The 19,546-nt window shown below is 35.0% G+C and overlaps 2 protein-coding genes across 2 annotated transcripts; both read right to left on the bottom strand.

The window, feature by feature from the left end:
• Nucleotides 1–341: 341 nt before the first annotated feature.
• Nucleotides 342–3,269, bottom strand: LOC147409275 (ARM-repeat/Tetratricopeptide repeat (TPR)-like protein). Its single transcript, XM_086427157.1, has 2 exons — nucleotides 1,152–3,269; nucleotides 342–736 (listed from the first exon to the last, which is right to left on the bottom strand). Exons 1-2 carry the CDS (start codon nucleotides 2,905–2,907, stop codon nucleotides 633–635), a joined length of 1,860 nt encoding a protein of 619 aa, XP_086283283.1. The 5' UTR covers nucleotides 2,908–3,269; the 3' UTR covers nucleotides 342–632.
• A 10,563-nt stretch (nucleotides 3,270–13,832) lies between these two features.
• On the bottom strand, nucleotides 13,833–19,259 carry LOC147409274 (SWI/SNF complex component SNF12 homolog). Its single transcript, XM_086427145.1, has 2 exons — nucleotides 18,840–19,259; nucleotides 13,833–14,146 (listed from the first exon to the last, which is right to left on the bottom strand). The coding sequence occupies exons 1-2, from the start codon at nucleotides 19,125–19,127 to the stop codon at nucleotides 14,027–14,029; spliced, it is 408 nt and encodes a 135-aa protein (XP_086283271.1). The 5' UTR covers nucleotides 19,128–19,259; the 3' UTR covers nucleotides 13,833–14,026.
• Between the last annotated feature and the right edge of the window lie 287 nt (nucleotides 19,260–19,546).

Raw genomic sequence — 19,546 nt, 5'->3', positions numbered from 1 at the left:
GGGACCATGTAGATTCCTTACAAATATAATTATAAATTTCAAAATATTTATTTTTAAAATATTTAATATATATATTTGACTTCTCTTCTTTCCAATTTAAACATAGATTAAATATAGGTTAGTTAGAATCGATAATTACACAAGAGGTCACAATGAGTGTAGTAGGTAGGATTTGTTGCCGTTAATATCACCAAACTTGGATACTAAGAAAGATTTTGTGTAGATTTGTTTGTGTTATGAGTAAGAGAGAAGAGATCTCAAGATTTAATAGCTAATAAAAGTGTAGAGAGAGAGAGAGAGGTTTATCATCCAAAAAGAATAGAAACTAGTAGATACCACCAGTAACACTATAGCCAAGATTTTATTTCTTTATATTAATATTAATTTCTCATACTAATATGTTCCGAATGCAACGCAGGTCGCATGCGAAAAAAAAAAAACCCGAAATATCGGGCATTTGACATACCGATACGATACTCTTGACTTGAGAAATATCCAAACTTGTACGGTCTGGTTTTAAAAATCTCACCAATTGTACAACCACCATCACGTCCAAGGTTTCTCATCGAGAAATGATAAAAGGTCAGGGCACACTTTCTTAAGTTACAGACACGGATTCTCCTGCGAAACACCTAATCATCCCTCGTCATCCTTCCACCACGCCTTGTTATTCTTCCTAGCTTTCTTCTCCTGTTCTTTCTGATAGACGACGGTTCTTCTACAATGGTGGATAGACCTGAAAACAACACAGTACACGTGAGTAAATATGATACAAGATTTCAGCATCCACGTGTAAAATAAACAAATAACATTCGTCACTCCAGTATTATTCTAGACTCTCTGGACTGTAGTTCCAGAGATCATCTCAGCTTAATCATTTAGAGAAGTTAAAAATTAAAAGTCTAACGTGCGCACATCATATATACTAAACTAAACTGCATGAAATAATCAAACTCAAAATGAGAGAATGAGACCACCCAAAGCGCCACACGAGCGATAGATTCGGTTGTTGTGGCAGCCTTTGGCGAACCCATAGTTTCCAAAAGAAAGTAAACTTTGTGTCAGTAAAGTTTAAGAGCACGCCTCACAAATGCGCATGTTAGAGGAAATCTATTTGAATTTCAAAACGGAGAAAAATCCCGTAAACTTACCTGACATGGAAATCTTCTTCTGCTTCATCATCGTTATCTCAATATCTTCACTATCGCTCTCATCACCACCGTTAGATTCACGTACTTCTTCGTCACATTTCTCCGTAAACTTTGACTCAGCTGCAGAGAAAAGCCACGTGACACTCATCTGCTTGTTGATCATACGAGCCGCGTAGTATGGAATCTTGACACGCTTCATCTCTTTTTTCGACGTAACGCAGCTGTTGACGAACATTATACAGTCCATCAAACTCTCTTTAGCCAACCCTTTCATGTCGTACGCTTGCGATCTTCTCCATAAACTCTTGTTGTGTGAGTTTGCTGGACTCGACAGGCTGAGTGCCCGAGTCGAATCGCTAATGGCGGCATCTGCGTCTCTTAGCAGCAAATAACATTGAGCTCTATTGCTATAAAGAACCAATCTTTCTTTTCTCATCTTTAATGGGCACAAATCCAAAGCTTCTGAGTACTTCAACATAGCCTCTTCGATATCTCCACACCAAAATTTCTCATTTCCTTCTTGCTTCATCAAAGCCACTAAAACCCTTATCTCTTGTAGTTCTTCTTCAGAGATACCCATCTCTTGTTTTCTTCTTTTCATCTTCAAATCCCATATCGCATCTAATACTCTTTTGACGGATTTGCTGTAAGGGTAATTCAATTTTGATTTTTTTTCTCTGTAATCTACTAAAAGTGCTCTTGAAATGGATTCCCCAACTTTAGTTCTTCCTCCAAGACTTCTAATTTGGATCAAATCGAAAAGAAACAGAGCAGAGATCTCCATAACTTTGAATCTTGTATCTGGGTCTTTAAGAAGCAAAAGAAGACAATCGATTCCCATATACTGCCAATCGTCGGAAGATCTAGAGAGGTTGCAGAGAGTCTCTATTACATGATTTGATTCTGAAATTCTTTCTCTCCCTGTTTTGCTGTAACATAGAATTCTAAGCAAACCAACACCAGCAGGGGAAGTATGGTTCACTAAGCCACCCCACATCTCACACAAATCATTCAAGAACCCTTCTTTGCAAATCAGATCCAAAGATCGTTCCTTGCAAGCGAAACAATTAAGGAGATAAAGAGACCAACATTGAAGCTGGCTTGCCCATTCCTCTGCTTTTCGATTCTCCATCTCTAATCCTCCAACCCCTCTTGTTAACAAATCACAGTGGTACCTCAATTTCTTCTTCTTATCCTTCACACTCACAAACTTAACGTACACCACATCAAGGCAAGTAGAAGCCAAATCCATGGCTAGCTCTACTATCTCTTCTTCATACTCTGCAACAGCGTTAAAGGTTTTTTCATAGCTTGCGAGGTGACCCAGTGCTCGAATCGCAACTCTCTGCTCAACCCAACTAATCTTTCCTCTCAAAAGCTCCATTAAAGGATTAATTACGCCTGATTTCACGGCCTTCTCTGCAAATTCGACCTTGTTCATAGTGTAGGAACCGATAACGTGAGCCGCGTAGTAAGGGATGTATATATTCTGGTCTCTAAGAAGCCAATCTCGGTCGTTGATTCCTCTATAAATAAAGCTCGCCATGCATTCAAAGATACCCAAAGAAGGGAATTCTGGATCGTTTGGTTGAGTCATGGCGATGTTCCATAGGCCACTCAGCACCAAAACGTGTTCTTGATCGTCTCTAAGAGGGATTTCTTTGAAACATCTTGCGATTCCATCTCTTCTGAGAGATGGGTCTGGTTCTTTCATGGTACAGAAGAAACAGTAAGGATTTGAGCATGTTAGATCCATGCGCACGTTAGTATTCTTCTTGGTGGTGTCAGACCGAGGAGGGTTTCGGCTGGGGTTAGGGTTTATACAGTCCCTGGAGAAATATATAAAGATGTAAAGTTTGGTGGGGGTAGTTTGGAGTTGGACACCTAGCGGCGCACGAGAAAATTTTATTATTATAATTTGTTAATATGCGCCTTTTCGTGGGAAAGGTTTGGCTTTTGTTAGGGCAAGTCACGAGTGAACGTTGTTGGAGCTGACACAGATTGTACTTTGCGACTTTATTTATGTCGAAAACGAAATACTGAGAAACGGTTTAACTGTGTGTTTGTGAGAAAGAGAACGAGTGAGAAATTACTCAACCGTTTGTGAGAGGAGAGGATAAGAGAGATGTTGCTTGAGTTCTCAATGGGTACCGAGTTAGGGTTACTGAGTACTCCATACGTGATTGATTAGTCGATGTTACGCCTATCATCATAAAATCCATTTTTCTCATGAGTATATCATTGTCTTATAATTTCATTAAGAATTGAATCTTCTTCGTATTCATGCTGTATATATAATTTATGTAGACACCCCAATTTATTCCCACAGAACCTGAGAGCTCGTCAAAATCCAATGAAGAAGGATGCAATCCAAAGAATTTCAAAATCACGAAATGGGACCAATTTCAAAAGAATCTAGAGATTTTCAAAATTTTCATTTAAGCTTGGTCTTAAGTAATCATTGGCCACTTAATTTTATCTTGGATGTTGACTACCTAATGTCATGAGCTTATCATGAATAGAAGACCCTTTCAAGGCAAAGGGGGAGGCAAGTTTCGAGTCCCAAAATTCTATCAAGTTGATTTCTCGCACATTTTAGAAGCCTAGGACAAGAAGGGGAAGAAGAGAAAGAAAATGAAGAAGATCAAGGTGGGAAGAACCATTTAATTTTTTTGTTTTAACTTATTGTCAAATTGATTTCTCGCACATTTTAGAAGCCTAGAACAAGAAGAGGAAGAAGAGAGAGAAAATGAAGAAGATCAAGGTGGGGACAACCATTTAATTTTTTTTGTTTTAATTTATTGTCAAATTGATTCCTCGCACATTTTAGAAGCCTAGAATAAGAAGGGGAAGAAGAAAGAAAAAATGAAGATGATCAAGGTCGGGAGAACAATTTAATTTTTTGTTCTAGCTTATTGTCCCTCCCAAACCCTAAATCCCAAATACTCCATCTATCTATCACATTCTTTACTTTTATGCACATTTAATTTTTTGTAATGTAACGTATTTGATTTTTTTTTTAATGGCCTAAGAAAGGAGAGAGTAATCATTCACAATGTGAAGTAATCCTTTATTTTCTAAATCCATAATAAATTCCTCAAGGAATATTTATGTTCAATAGTAATTATCTTTTATTTTCTTTGCTTTCTAGTTTTTTCAATATTCAAGTAAGTAAAGTAGTTAGTTTCCTTTTACCAGCCTAAGGAGGAAGAGAGTAATCTCTCACAGTGTGAGGTGATTTTCCCTTTTTTAAGTCTATAAATAAGTTCCATTGGAACATTACATACATGCACTCATTGCACACACACCTTCTTTAGTTTTAAAATGACTACGAGTCGAAAGAGTGAGTCTCTATAGACTTGCACGTAAAACTCTAAGCCCACAACAACAACAACAACAAAAAAATCCCTAGAGGACATATTCTCCTACATAAGGTGAAAACACTCAAAGGATTTACCCAACATAGGTATGTTACTAGAGCTTAATCAACAAAAATAAACTTTAATGTGAATACAAATCATGTGACAATATGCTAGAGGTTCAAAAGATTCAAATCTACGCAGATTTACACTCAAATCTTAAGTTAACAAAAAATTCCAACAAGTAGGATTCTTCCTTTTTTTTTACTTTCTCATTGCATCCAAAAGTAAGATAAGGGACATACCTATTCATCTATATCTTTGTAAATACCTACTATCTTTCTAACTTAAAAAAAAAAAAACGGTTTGTACTTCACTTTTAGCCAACACTTGATAACTACCAACTTGGTAAGTGAGATAAGATGTTTAACACCTTCCTTGTCTCACAATCAAATCTTTTAACCCTTGAACTCTTGGTTAAAATCAAATTTAAGTCACTAATTTATTGAAAAAACAGATTTCAAAACATTCTTTTATGGTGTTCATTTACACCTTAAACTCATTGAATGGTAGTAACTCCAAAATTCAAGTAGATGAGGTCAAAACCAATTGAACCTTGCATATCTATAAAAAAAATTACAAGAATATTAAGTTATCCAATTAAATATTAATCGACGAGGTACTAAGACATAAATGTTCTTTAACTATAACTAAAAGGTGGCATGTGCGAACTCATACCACCATGATTATATAAGGTTGTGGATTGCAATTTTCTATAATTTTTACCAAAATTACCCTGATTATCCAAATTTTAGTGTCGAGCCACATAGTCTTTGATTCTACCTTCATCAAGAATTCAAAGTGAACTCAACGTGGAGTACGTGGTTTTTTTTAAAAGCTAAAATCATCATGTAGCAGTGTTATTGGAGAGTTTTCAAGTTCCTCATAATTCCGATGGAGCATTAGCTCTTCTTTTTCAAGGGTAAGCTAGGCTTGAACCCACAACGTCAGAGTTGCTTTGTAATGTGTCAAACTAACTGAGCTACGGGTCTAAGCCTAATATAGCACTAATTCTTATCGGTTGGTACTTCGTTTGAGACCTTTGGAACTAGAACCAACCTTACAAATACCCAATACCCATTGTGTAGTCAATAAATTAAATAGATCATTTTTAATTTTTATTACCAACTTCATATGCTTGTTGCAGGGTACATTCAAAGCACATGTGCTACATCCGAATTGGTTGCAGGAGAATCTTGAAAGCTCTCCAACAACATTTGCCAAGTAATGTTTCATTATAAGCAAGAAGTTGTTTGAAAAACTAGTATTTTTTGGTCTATTTCAACTTCCAACTTTTGTGTTAAATTGAAAGCTGAGCCACCATGCCTCTAACTAAAACTACATACTCTAAAGAGCTTAGAGTGACAAAAAGCAAGGAAGTGGCCCCTAAATGCTACCTAAAGATTCTGTCTTTCATATAAGCAAGTGATTAGAACTCATTTTGACTGTTTTAAAGCAAAAAGAGCTGCAGAGGTGTTTGATACGAGCAGGTGTTCTTGGAAAGATCAGAGTTTGCTTTCAGATTTATAGACGCTATTACGGCCCCAACCAAAAGTGCCACAATTTTGGCTCTAATGGTGTGTATGATTGCAGGGAATTTATATTCTAGAAAATATGATTTCATTGGGAAAATGAATTCCACCTTTTGATTATAACAAGGAAAATGCAAAAAATGGAATTGGTTTTTAGTTTTGAGGGTGAGGGTAATCATGAGAAAATAACATTAGGACATCGAAAATCATTTTCTTGGTTTCCTTCCTAGGGGAAATTTGCTTCAGTTGGAAATTTATTTTTGAAATACGTTATCAAACTCATAAGCCAGTGAATCACATTTTCCAAAGAAAACCATTTTCCATCTGCTATCATAAAGATCCTTAGAAGATGAGTTGAGTCAGTGGTGTTGTAGTGGGGACTTTATATGGACACAAGTTACCAAAATTATGACTAATGATTTTTGACTTGAAAATTTTCACACGATATGTACTGTTGACGTGACAAGTGCATAGAACTGTAGATCTTTTTCCTTGTGTATCCCGAAGAAAAAAGATTTATGATTCTGTACACTTACCCCATTAACTAAGTACAGACCGAGTGAAAAATTTTGAGTTCGAATATCACAACTCTAAAATTATTTCCCATTATATTTCGTTCAAAGTACTTTCGCAAGGTGTAAATATATTTGTGTCCTTTGTTAAGGGAATAATGCTAATCTAGATATAAAAAAACACTTCTTAACGGATTTTAGATTGATTCAATTAAATTTAAGCCAAATGACCAACTTTGAAAACAAATTTCCCAAGGGCTTGGTTACCAAAGAGAAGATGTGTAGGATGGAAGTCTCATGCTTACTTAACCAAATTGTTCAATCAATGATATGTTTAGAATATTTTTAGGGAAAATTACTTAAAAGACTCTCGTTGAAAGATTGCTTTCTAAGTCCTTAAGTTTTCGATGGTAGATTGATAGGACATTTAGTAAATTTTTTCTTTCTAAATGGTCCCTGGACCTCATCTCCCACATTTCTCACGATTGAAGGTCATAACCGTTCGATCTCATCAGTTTCATTCAAAAATTTGATTTTTAACATCTTAATCAAGTTTCGAAGACTCTCCTCGATTGGAAAGGACTCAATCAATGATACATTTAGAAGATTTTTAAGATGAAAAATATCCCTCTGAATTGAATGTCTTATCTTACCATGTCTTGTCTGTAGTCCCTCAGAAATATGTCAGTTCCACAGTTTCCATATCAAGTATTTAATTTTTAAAGGTTTTGGTACCCATCAACTTGTTTGGCAACCAGCTATAGAATAAATCACCACAAACTTAAACAAGGTGATATCTCATAAGATCTAACTGGATTTTGGGCCTTTTTTTTTAAGTATTAATTCATTTATTTTTGTCTTCTTCTTGCTCTTGAAAGTGCTTCCCACATCAGAAAGCCAAGGAAAATAGTGCCCATAGAGATGGGATGGTCCTTACTCTTTTATTTAATCCAACATTCCTTATTTATTTCAAAAGCCAGACTTGGATCTATAATAATCCCCAAAACAAGAATGGGAAAAGAGTTTGTTAATATGTTTGTTTTTTCCCAATGTTTCTTGTCATTATGTTGTCTAGATTTGGTTTTGAGTTCCTCCTCAACTTCTCCTGCAAAGTGTTTTACATGGAAGTATAAATATAATTATTAAATCTAATTACCACATAAAAGAGGTTATTATATAATAGAACAAAAGTCACCATTTTCAATGGCCCTAACTCCCTTATGAGTTATGATCCATGAAGCTAACTAACCAACTCATTGATCTGAACCGTTCGTTGAATGGGCCATCTTAATAGTTAGATTGACCCAAAGATCTCAACCTAGAGCAAATTACGACAATATATAAAATTAAATCATCCCCCATGGATTAAACAGTACGGATCGACCAAGGATGTATCATAGAATATCAAGTAAAATCATAAGATCTACTTCAATTGACCATGGTCTAGCTAGAATTCCATCTCGTTCTTCCCATAGGTGTGATAATGTAGTGTGCAGAGTGAACGGCGGAGAAGAACGGGGGACCACCGCTCGTTGTCTGGAGCTTGTCCTACGAAAAAGAAACCCACTGTGGTCCCAAAATAATCCAACCAATCACAAAGCAGATATTCAAAATAATTTATTTCAATAACCATAATATATTATGTGAGTCTCATAATGTGTGTGCATGCTTTGCAACAAATAATGCAAAAGAGGAAGCTGAGATATGTAGTAGTACAAGTGTGTGAGGTTGGTCTCAAGAAAATGCGGCTTAAATAATAAAATACAGCTAAATAAGCTATAAACTTTGATTAAAAGAAACAAAGCCTAGTATTTACTTTCCAAAGTCATTTATAATGATGACGACACGACAACAATAACGACGATATTGATTATGATAATGTGTGTTGCAGGTCATCCATCGACATCTGTTTGTATGGAGATGCATGTATTCAATTTGAATCCATGGTTCCTACTGATTTTTTATCCAAATATTTCTACTCTTCTTTTTTTCCTAAAATCATTATTCTTTCACTTACCATTCTAAGATCACAGAATTTCCTTTTATATAGATCATAAATATTTAAAAAATCTGCTTGTAATTTGTAGCTTTGATAGAGCTCATAAAATCTCAACAAGATGACCAAGTTTTCCAACAAAGTCACTTAAAGAGAATCAAATTGGAAAACTTGGTTGGGGGGCAATCCTAGATTTAAAACAATGATTCCAAGACTAAAGTATTGTGAAACAATCTCTAAGGTAACAATGAGTCAAGCTAAAAAATTGATTTTTTGTAAACTCTGCTAAGGAAAATCTCAATTGAAAACTACAATTAGAATCCCTTTACATATGAAGGGGGGGGGGGGGGGGAGTGGGGGTTCAAAGTGAATACGCAAAAACATATTATCTGTTATTTGGCGTATTAGGGAGCAAAATCACTCTAGGTAGGTGACCAAAGGCGAATTGATGAGGAATAATATAATTATATTGATGCACTTTATTGTTGGATTACTTAACAATGAATCCTAATAGTTTCATATAGAAAATAAAGAACAATTCTAAATAGAAATAAACTCTATCCAAGTTAAAATAATCTAATCTAATTTAATTAGATTCGATTCTAATCTTCATTAACATGATATTATCACATTACACCTTATTACAGTGCAGCACAAATAATACCTGAATATGTTCTCTCAAACTGATGGTGATAAACAATCAGTGTGGGACTCTATGAGCCTCGAGGATTAGTTTCGTGCTCTAAGAGGTTCGGATATCTTAATTTTCAAAATAATATGTGATCTCTAAGAACATAATTGTCAACGAAGTGTTGCTAATTACCAAATGCATGCCATTGAGGATGGCTTCCTCAATTAGCAAGTGACTTAAAAGAAGGATATCACAAATTAACTCAAAACTAGATGAGACAACCATGAAATGAAATAATTGGATTGACTTTGTTGGGCCTTAAAATGAGCTTGATATAGGGTTTGTCGTGGGCTCTATCATTGGTTGTTGCCTCTTTAGGGTCTTAATATGGGTGCCATCATAATCTCTAATATTGGTTCCATAGACCCTATTATGGGTTTCATTCAAGATGAGCTTCTTTACTTTTTGGTTGATGATGAGCTTGATCATAAATAAATAAATAAGGTAATTTTGACATACCCCGTATGTTTTAGTGAATATTAGAGATACCTCCTTATATTTTTAATAAATTGACATGCACCCTTTGACTTCCTTACAAAGACAAACGATGGAATTAATGAAAGAATTAAGGGTATGTTTCATTGCACATGGAAAATAGGGTGGAAAATCAATTTCCATGGAAAATGACATTTTTCAAGTGTTTGATTGCACATGGAAATGGAAATTCATTTTCCACCCCATTCAAAAAGTCCACTAAATCATGGATTTCACTTTCCCACACATATGGGTGGGAAAATGAAATCCACCCATATTTTCCATCCTCAATTCTTCCCTACCACCACCACCACCACCACCACCATTACACTAACCTTGCCGTCGTCACCATCGTCGTCGCCGTCGGCTCCGTCTCCGACCACCTTCTCTCTCTCTTCTTCTTTTTCTTCTTCTCCATCCCTCACCTCCTCCGCCACCACCACGTTCTCCCTCCATCTTCCTCACTTACCTCCGTCGCTGCCATCGTCGCCACCGCCACCGTCGCCGTCATCGCCGACGCCGTAGTCGCCATCGCCGCCACCGTCGCCGTCGCCACCTTCATCGCCACATCCTCCCCCTTCCCTCTTCCTCGTCATCTTCTTCTTCCTCTCCCCCTCCTCTCATCTTCTTCCTCTTTTTTCTCTTCTTCTTTTTTCTCATATTTTTCCATGATTTTATCCAAGTGAAATCAAACAATGGAATTTGATTTTCCAACCCTACCTATTTTCCACAACTAATTTTCCATGGATTTCAAATTCCATGGAAAGTGACTTTCCATGCAATCAAACATACCCTAACTTACTTTTGAAATGACAAAAATACTCTCTAATCTTTCTTGCAATTAATGTGAATTGATGGTCGAATATCTCTCAGAGATATCAATCTTAAAAAGACGAAACTATCCTTTCTCAATTTAGAAGTTACTAAAATGTTGATTTATACAAGAAAACTGCTATTGACACCTGACTTTTAATTATTATACACCAATTTCTTAAATTATTTATTACACCCTCAATGAAAGATTAAAACATACTCTTCTAACATTACAAAAGTTGGACTCAAATTATAATTTTAATATTACAAAAATTTATAACACTCAATTCAAATAGTTCCAGTCATTGCCTACAATTATGATTAGGCTCATATAAAATCCTAGACACAAAAAATCAAAATCAGTAAAAAAATAAAATTTGAGAGCTCTTAGTGGCACCCCGACCTTTACTTATTCTCAATCATATACTTATATTCTTTGTTTTTAATTAGGGTGTAGGAAGTAAATGTTGTAGTGCCAAACTTCCAATCTCTCTCATGCAATGTTGTACCATTATCACCTATGGAATGAATGATCTAAATATTAAGTTATAGAAAGTATGTAAATATATTATACCTATAAAAGTATATTTAAATTAATAAAATAATAGATATTAGATTAAGATTACACGGTCAAGATCTTTTTTTTTTCTCAAAAAGTTTGAATGAAATTTTGATTAGTTAGAAATATAAATTGAGTTGACTCAATCAAGTCATATTTCCTTGGATGAGTTCATAAAACTCTGTTGAATCAACTGATTTTTTGTATTTTTTGATAAAATAGTTAATTTTGAACAATTTATATATATAAAATGATCTAGTGACTAAATATATTCTAATCCTCCTATAAAAATTACAATTATTTGATAAAATATTGGTTATAAGAATAAGAGAACTACAAACCAACTTAAATGGATTTTTAAAATTAACTTTGTTGAATTAACAAATTTTTTGATAAAATAGTTAATTTTGAGTAACTTGTATATATATATATATATATGGGTCGCGTTCGGGTCTCGCCTTAAAATCAGTCGAAATAGCAAACGTCACAAGACCGTTGGATAAAGATCGGATGAACAGCCCAGATTGAAAGTTACGTTAATATATATATATATATATATATATTGATAAGATTTTGGGTTAAAAGTTACTCAAAATTATCTATTTTATAAAAAATACACAAAATCGATTGATTCGACCGAATTTTATTGACTCATCCAAGAAAAGATGGTTTGATCAAGTCAACTCAATTTATATTTCTACCTAATCAAAATTGAATTTAAAATATCTAAATTTTTTTAGGAAGAAAAATTAGATCTTGACCATGTAATCCTAATCTAATATCAATTATTTTATTAATTTAAATATGCTCTTATAGGTATAATATATTTACATATTTTCTATTACTTAATATGTAGACAGTTTATTCCATAGGTGATAATGGTATAACATTGTATAAGAGAACTGCTATTGGCACCTCAACATTTACTTATTACACCTAATTTAAAACAAAGAATATTAATGTATGGTGTACAATAAGTTAAAGTTGGGGTGCCAATAAAAACTCACATTTTTTTCCTACATTTCGATTTTTTGCGTTTAGGTTTTTTATATGAACCTAATCATAATTGTAGGCGACAACTAGAATTGTTTGAACGAGTATCATAAATTTTTGAAATGTTAAAATTATAATTTAAGTTAAACTTTTGTAATGTTTGAAGAGTGTTTTAATCTTTGTTTGAGGTATGATAAATAATTTAAGAAATTGATGTATAATAATTAAAAGTAAGAGTGCCAACCGCAACTTTCTTGCATAAATGATGGGAATTGAGAGAGAGGGAGAGGGGGTAATTTCGACTTTTTAAGGTGGATATGCCGGAGAGAGATTTGGCCATCAAATCATGTTAATTGCAAAGAAAGTGAGTATTTTTGTCATTTCTAAAGTAACTTAAATCTCTCTCTGACTCCAGTGTTTGTCTTTATATGTCTAATAAAGACAAAGGATGTATGTTAACTTATTGAAAACATAAGGGGTATCTCTAATATTCAACAAAACATAGGGGGAGATGTCAAAATTACCCAAAATTTGGGTTGAACTGAAGTAATTTAAGTCGGGCAATGGGGCGTTACCATGCGGTAAACCTACGGGAAAATAATATAAATAATAGAAGAAAACGGATCAAGGGACATGAAAAAACATATCTAAGAATAATATAACATTAATAAATTTTCAAAATATGAGTTAAAAGTTTCGGATTGAGCTGATTTTTTGTGAGGATGATCTCTATGATAGGAAGATCATCCGGAAAAAAAAAAATCAGTCCAATCTGAAACTTCTAACCCCATTAAAAGTGATTTAGAATGTGGACCATCGACTTTTTTACCAATAACTTGTAAATCACTTTTGATGGATTTAGAAGTTTCAGATTGAGCTGATTTTTTGTGAGGATGATCTTCTCATCATAGTGACCATCCTCGCAAAAATTCAGCTCAATCAAAACCTCTAACCCATATTTTGAAAAACCATTGTTTTTACATATGTCCCATGAACGGCCGTAATAGAATGGATAGTGTGATAAAAGCAGCTATTACAAAATGGAAGGAATGGTAGCAGGTGAGAACGAGAACACTGAAGTGGCACCGACGATACAACGTGATGGTTATGGTGAGGCCATGGATTGATTGTAGTGCGGTAGACCAAGTAAGTAATGGCACTACTACAGGTCGAACAACGATAACAAAGATTTAGAGTATGATCAGAAGATCAATGACCGTTGGAATACATTACAATGAATCCTAATAGGTTTATAAAGAAAATAAAGAGCAATCCTAAATAGAAACAAAATGTATCCAGAAAAAGTAATCTAATCTAATATAATTAAATCCATCCATTAATTCACGAGAGAGATACGGTGAAGTGCATTATAACTATACCTAATAGTGGTGGATAAATAATCTTATATGTCTAGTTATAAAAGCATGATTGCAAGGGAAAAAAATAATCTAACATGTCAAATTATAACGATTGTTCTGCAAAAGGGGGTGAAAAACAACACATCATGTAAAATAGCCTTAAAATCTGAAACTTAGAAATGCAAAACTTGTTGAGTAACAAGGAGAAGGTAGAGAACATGAAAAGAGAATAATTTATAAAAGATGTGTTTCGACATCCATAATGATCCAAAATACTAGCCAGACATCGGGTATGAGCAAAATAGATACGGCATTTAAAGCACAGAAGCAAAGCTTGACAAAATAACAATATCTTTCTATGCAAATAAGGAGTATGAAAGGAAGAGCAAGAGTCTAAGCTATTAAAGCAAAATAAGTCAAATTTTCCTGTTAATGTAATCAACTCAAAACAAAACCTTCAAGCACATGAAACTACTTGATGGATAATTTTTCAACTTCAGAATTAGTTCTCTCTACCGGTTTTATCTTTCACTTGATAAAGTGTGGACTAAGCAGCCCTGCAATCTCAAGAAAGCCAACACGATCTTTCCCTGCAAATATTTTCTTGAGCTTATCATCGCACACAATGATCTTCTTATTTTCCGGGTCCTACGAAAAGAAATAGGTAACAAGAACGGTATCAGGACAAAAGAAATGATAGTAAATGTTTAGTGAAAGATAAAAATATAAACAGCAGTAATCAAATTTATGAAAAACATATTTAATAAAAGAGCCAGATATTAAATCCCATTTTCACTAAACTGTTCAGCCCAGTCTCGGAGCAGAACAACTTTTTAAGGAAAATCAAGATAATTATTTTTCTGCTGGTTTCTTTTACAAGTTCTTTGACATAGTTGAAACATAAAGAAGATAAGTAGAAAGTGTTTTCTTACTTGGGATAAAACCTTCAATCCAAATGGAAAAATTAAGGAAAAAATTCTCGATGAAAGATAAAATTTATTGATAAAAGTGATTATGGTAAGTGGTTGTAAAGTTATGCCGGTCGGAAGCTAGGGTCTATGGAGACAATTTGTTTTGCTCCTTTGAACATCCAAATTTCCATTAAACGTCAATGAAAGGTCAATGGATGTAGGTGCAAACATTTTCAGGAATAAAGTCAGATAAAAGAACTCCAAAAGATTCACAAACAGCTTACAGACAACTTTCATTGTGAGAAAGTCGAACAAAAAATATCTTCCTCGAAGAATTTATTGGCACCTACTTGACAAGTATAGATTTTAGATATTAAAATTTTAAATGTGATAGAACAAGGCAATAAGTTGATGGTTCAATGCTTATGACAGTAATCAAAATAATAGGCCCGTAATTGAAAGTGAACAACTTGACAATTTCCTATCTCAAAGCAACCATGACAATAATTTTTTGACATTTATTGGATTCAAGCAAGAGTGACCAACCTAGACTGACAAGTAATCTTGGTCGAAAGTTGACCAACAAGCAAATCAAGAGGACATGGTAAGCTTCTAACATCTAACAATTCACACCCTTAATCTCTAAAACAATTGCAAAACAAACAGCATTAGCAATCTAGCTGGAGATACTCTAAAAGATTAACCTCAATAATCAACATGAGTGCTACCAAGGACAACAAAGCGAGTAGAAAAGGCATTGATCTCCATTGACCATGCACATGAAGTAATACCAGCAGTTAGGTCTAAATCTAACATGACTGACCATACCGGAAATAGTATCGTATGTAGAACCAAATCCCAACTTAGAGCCAAGGAATGAACAATTCATCAATAAAGACTTGCTTTATTGTTTGGGGTCGATCACACAAAGCAACATACATCATTGTTTTACAACACCACAATGAGGAAATATGAAGCTTTAGATGCTATAAAAGCTCCGATGTTGCAACATCAGAATACAATCTACTGCAATTTTAAGTCCACTTTTCATAAATTCTATATATGTTATATTATATCTCCTTTTCTTGCTTCTCTTTAATTCTTAATGGGTAGGCTTTCTTAATTATAACCCACTCGGATCCTTTCTTCCTCCACTCAACTGCATACTTCTCCCTGAATATGATAGGGAGCTCCATCAGTCCATCTTTCTAATAAATTTTCTGTCTGTTGTGACAAATATAATGACTCACTCCTACCTTTTTTCAAGAAAGAGTGATACTGTAAATTGAAGAACTTAAAATTATATGTAATCAACATTAAATAATCAAACTCATAATTCCTAATCAAGATATTTTTTTCATAAAACTGGTAGTTAGAGCACAGCCAAACAAAGCTGACTGGACTGAGGTCTGAATCAATCAGACAAGTTGTGAACATTGATATTCTTTTACCCTTTTTTTAAATTATGAAACCATCCAGGGGTTATGCATAAGGACTAGGGGTAAGAACAAAAACCATTCCACTTAATGATTAAGCCAGGCTGGAGAGAAAGATTCCTATATATTAGAAATATAAAATTGTGCCCAAACATAAAAGCAAAACAAGATGAAAAAACTGGAGTGAGCTGGAACCACATCCATAACCCCACCACAACAAAGCAAAGAAACTTTATTTTGCAATGTAGGGTTCGCCCGCTTGTTTTTCTAACCTTGATTCAAGCATACTTATCTTCTCAAAATGTCCCCAATCTAATTACTTTTCAATACTGATTAGCACATTTTACCAACCAAATTTTAGGGAAACATCAAGCACAGCCAAAGAGAACTCCAAACAATTATTGTGGCAATAAGGACGATATACTGATTACGATTAACTCTTGGTAGATCAACTGATTACTATTAACTCCAAAAATGATAATCTAAAAAAAATACTACAAGAAGTTCATTCCAGCAACCATCGAGGACCCCCAAATTCAAAAATAAGCCAAACTAAAAACAGTAATTTTGTGTTCTAAGTGTGAGCCAGCGAGAAAATCAGTTGTCTCCTCACTGTAATATAAACGATTAGCATTTTTCATGACATTCAAAACTTGGGATATGATTGTGGAAACTGCATTTAATTTCAAATATTGTAATTTTTCTATTAAACCTCTTTAGTATAACAAACATACCAGAACAACAATATACTAAAAGCAAAATCTTAATAAATTTCATAAAACTACAAAGTAAGAAGAAACACGGAGAATTGTGAGCTAAACATTATCTAAAATTTAAAAGAAGTTTTGAAATTTATATAAATGGTAAGAAATCCCAATTATTCATTTCAAAGATTGCAACACAATCTCCTCTCTCTCTTTCTCTCTCTACAATCTTGCTATAAAAAAAATATTAAAAAAAAAAAAGCATTATCAAATCTTAACCATCTTTCCCTCTCTTCGTCTCGCATTTCATATAAGTGAATTACATAAAAATAAAAGTAGTGGAAATAAATGTGACAACTAGATTGACTTCAAGAACAGTTATAACGAAAAGGTTCAAAGAAGGGAGGAAGAATCAACTAGTGGGCCTTCATTTTCACCAAAAGGTAGTGAGGATGTGGACCGTTCTCTCACTGGTTCAATTAATAGCTCTATCAAGCCCCATTCTCATGTATTAGATGAGCAGTCATATCTAACTACATCTGTGAGACAACTTGATTCATACTGAACGAATACATCAAAAGCACCTAGGTGTTGTTAATGGTGCGGAAAGTCGAGCCCCCATCTCTTCGGGGTCCTAATACACCACCACATTGTGAAAAACGTACTAGCAAAAAACAGAGAATCGCACACAAAACACAAGGATTTACGTTATTCGGCAATGTGCCTACGTCGACGGATCAAAATCAAAATCTAATCACTATATTCTTTCAAAGTTCTAGTCCTAGACTCTAGCAAACAAGGACAAGAGAAAAAGTTTCTCCCTTTTCCTGAAAAGAATCCCTAGATGACTTTGTTGGGCTTTGTGGAGCCTAGGTATGTTTGATCCGGTTGACGACCTGACCTGACCCGAATAATGTTTGTGTGGTATTTTGATGGGAGATTTTCTGAGACTTAGTCCATGGAGTCGGCCCAAGCCGAAGGCTCATGGACAAGCCTCCTAGGGGCCCAGGGGACAACGCCCCCGGGAAAAAATTTTGGACTCGTTTTGTAATCCATTGTAAATCCTGTGCGCGGTATATAGAAGCCGTTTTTGGTGATTAGGATTTTTTATGGTCTTGGTTGTCGTTTTTGAGACTAGAACTGCACTTTGTAATTCTTCTCGATAATAGTGAAATCCTTGCAACTCTGTGGACGTAAGCAAATTGCCGAACCATGTAAATAATGTCTTCTGCGTGTGATTACTTTCTTTTTCGACGTGTTTTTTTTTTTTTTTCTTTATTTTTGTTTCTCACGGGTTGGGAATTTCTGGTTGAATTCCTTACAGACTTCTCCAAAAAAGACATGATCTCGAGCTCACTCTGCTTCGAAAGAAGTCTCCTTCAATTTTGCCTCTTGAATCCCAATCCCAAACAAGAATACAAGACATCTTACACAACACACACTCCACGGGTAGTGTCCTAAGTTGGCTGGCTCACTCTGTGGTGACTTTTACTATGGTACCCTTCTTTATGGACCCCGAGGTAACCCTTTTCACAAGACTCTTTGGCAACTTTTGCTACATTAACCTTCTCTACCCCACTCCCCCGGGTAGCCTTTTTCCGAAATTTGAATCTATAGAGCTGGTTCTGATACCATTTAATACAAACCTAACCAATCCACCCGAAAGCACCTAAGACTTGATGGTCTTTGCGGTCATAACACACCTCAAGGTTCCCTTTACCCCACTTCTTGGGTACTCTTTGTGCATCAGGGTAACTCAACCATCGATTCAACCTTTTCCAACTATATTAACATCTAAAACTACTAACCAATACACCCCAACTCACTTAGGCCTTAAGGGTCTTTGGGGTCGCTAAACATCTCAAGGTCCCCCTTCTCCTCCACTTCTTGGGTACCCTTTGTGCACCACAGTAACCCAACCATCAATGCAACCTTTTACAACCATATTAACATCTAAACTACTAACCAATACACCCAAAAGCACCTAGACCATAATGGTCTTTGGGATCTTAAAAAATCTCAAGTTCCCTTTTTCCCCCCTGTTTGGGTACCCTTCGTGTATCAGGGTAATCCAACCATCAATGCAGCCTTTTCCAACTATATTAACACCTAAAACTACTAATAAGAATCTAAAAACTCAGTTATTTGACAACAAAGACAAATACCCACTACACATACAAACCTTATCCACACATAAAATCAACAGAAATGATTTGTAACCAAATACATAATAATATATATAAAAAATAAAAATAAAAATAAAAATAAAAACTAAAACAGAAATGGTGACCTGGAGATTATGCTGTTTGATGTAAGCCCAAATCTGCTTGAGAGCTTGGGTTCGAGGGATCTCAGAGACACCAAGGAGATCTTGCATTGCAAGAGAAATAGGTTTGGGCTTCATGATGCCTCGAGGCTCGCGTTTTCCAGTCGATGCAGGCTTAGAAGCAGTAGCAGAGGTTACGAAGCGCACATTGCGCATGTTAGCATGACGAGGTAGAGCGAGGGAAGACCTGGTGAGCGCCAACTCGCCCGATAGAAAGGTGGAGCGACAGCATCCCAAGGACATTGTCGTCATTTCGCTTCGGAAATCAAATGCTGCTAACTCTGTTTCTTTTTCTTTATTTCAAGAAGAAGAGGAAGCGATTCTTAGTTCCTACACTCACACTTACTTCACGCTTCACAGTTTTCAAAATGAGTTCGGATAATGGTTTTGCTAGGACTAGAGGAACGAAAGGAGACGAGGAGAGATCCTCGCCATCTATGTTTCACACGTGGCACACATGTAAGGTTGATGATTTGAACAGTAGATTGGTATGTTTTCTGTGGTTTGCATCGTTATATTTTGAGAGATTTTATTGCCACACAAACTTTTCTAACGCCACCCCAATACTTATGTAAATCACAAAGAATTAGCACACATATGGGGTTATGTTAGCAATAGTTGGTGTGGCAATAGAAACTCTCTAAATTTTATTTGATATATTTTTGAAAAAA

This window comes from Akebia trifoliata, chromosome 2 (genome assembly GCF_017979445.1).
Source record: "Akebia trifoliata isolate Shusen 1 chromosome 2, ASM1797944v1, whole genome shotgun sequence".
NCBI classification, from domain to species: Eukaryota; Viridiplantae; Streptophyta; class Magnoliopsida; order Ranunculales; family Lardizabalaceae; genus Akebia; species Akebia trifoliata.
Note: the sequence above shows the minus strand (reverse complement) of the source record. Positions and strands in the feature narration are given on the sequence as shown.

Bases quoted from the DNA above. Each gene is read 5' to 3' on its own strand.
- LOC147409275 (XM_086427157.1), bottom strand. From the start codon at position 2,907: ATGGATCTAACATGCTCAAATCCTTACTGTTTCTTCTGTACCATGAAA. The intron at 737-1,151 runs GTAAGTTTACGG...TGTTGTTTTCAG, and splicing joins GAAGAAGATTTCCATGTCAG to GTCTATCCACCATTGTAGAA.
- LOC147409274 (XM_086427145.1), bottom strand. From the start codon at position 19,127: ATGACGACAATGTCCTTGGGATGCTGTCGCTCCACCTTTCTATCGGGC. The intron at 14,147-18,839 runs GTCACCATTTCT...TTCTTTTCGTAG, and splicing joins TCAAACAGCATAATCTCCAG to GACCCGGAAAATAAGAAGAT.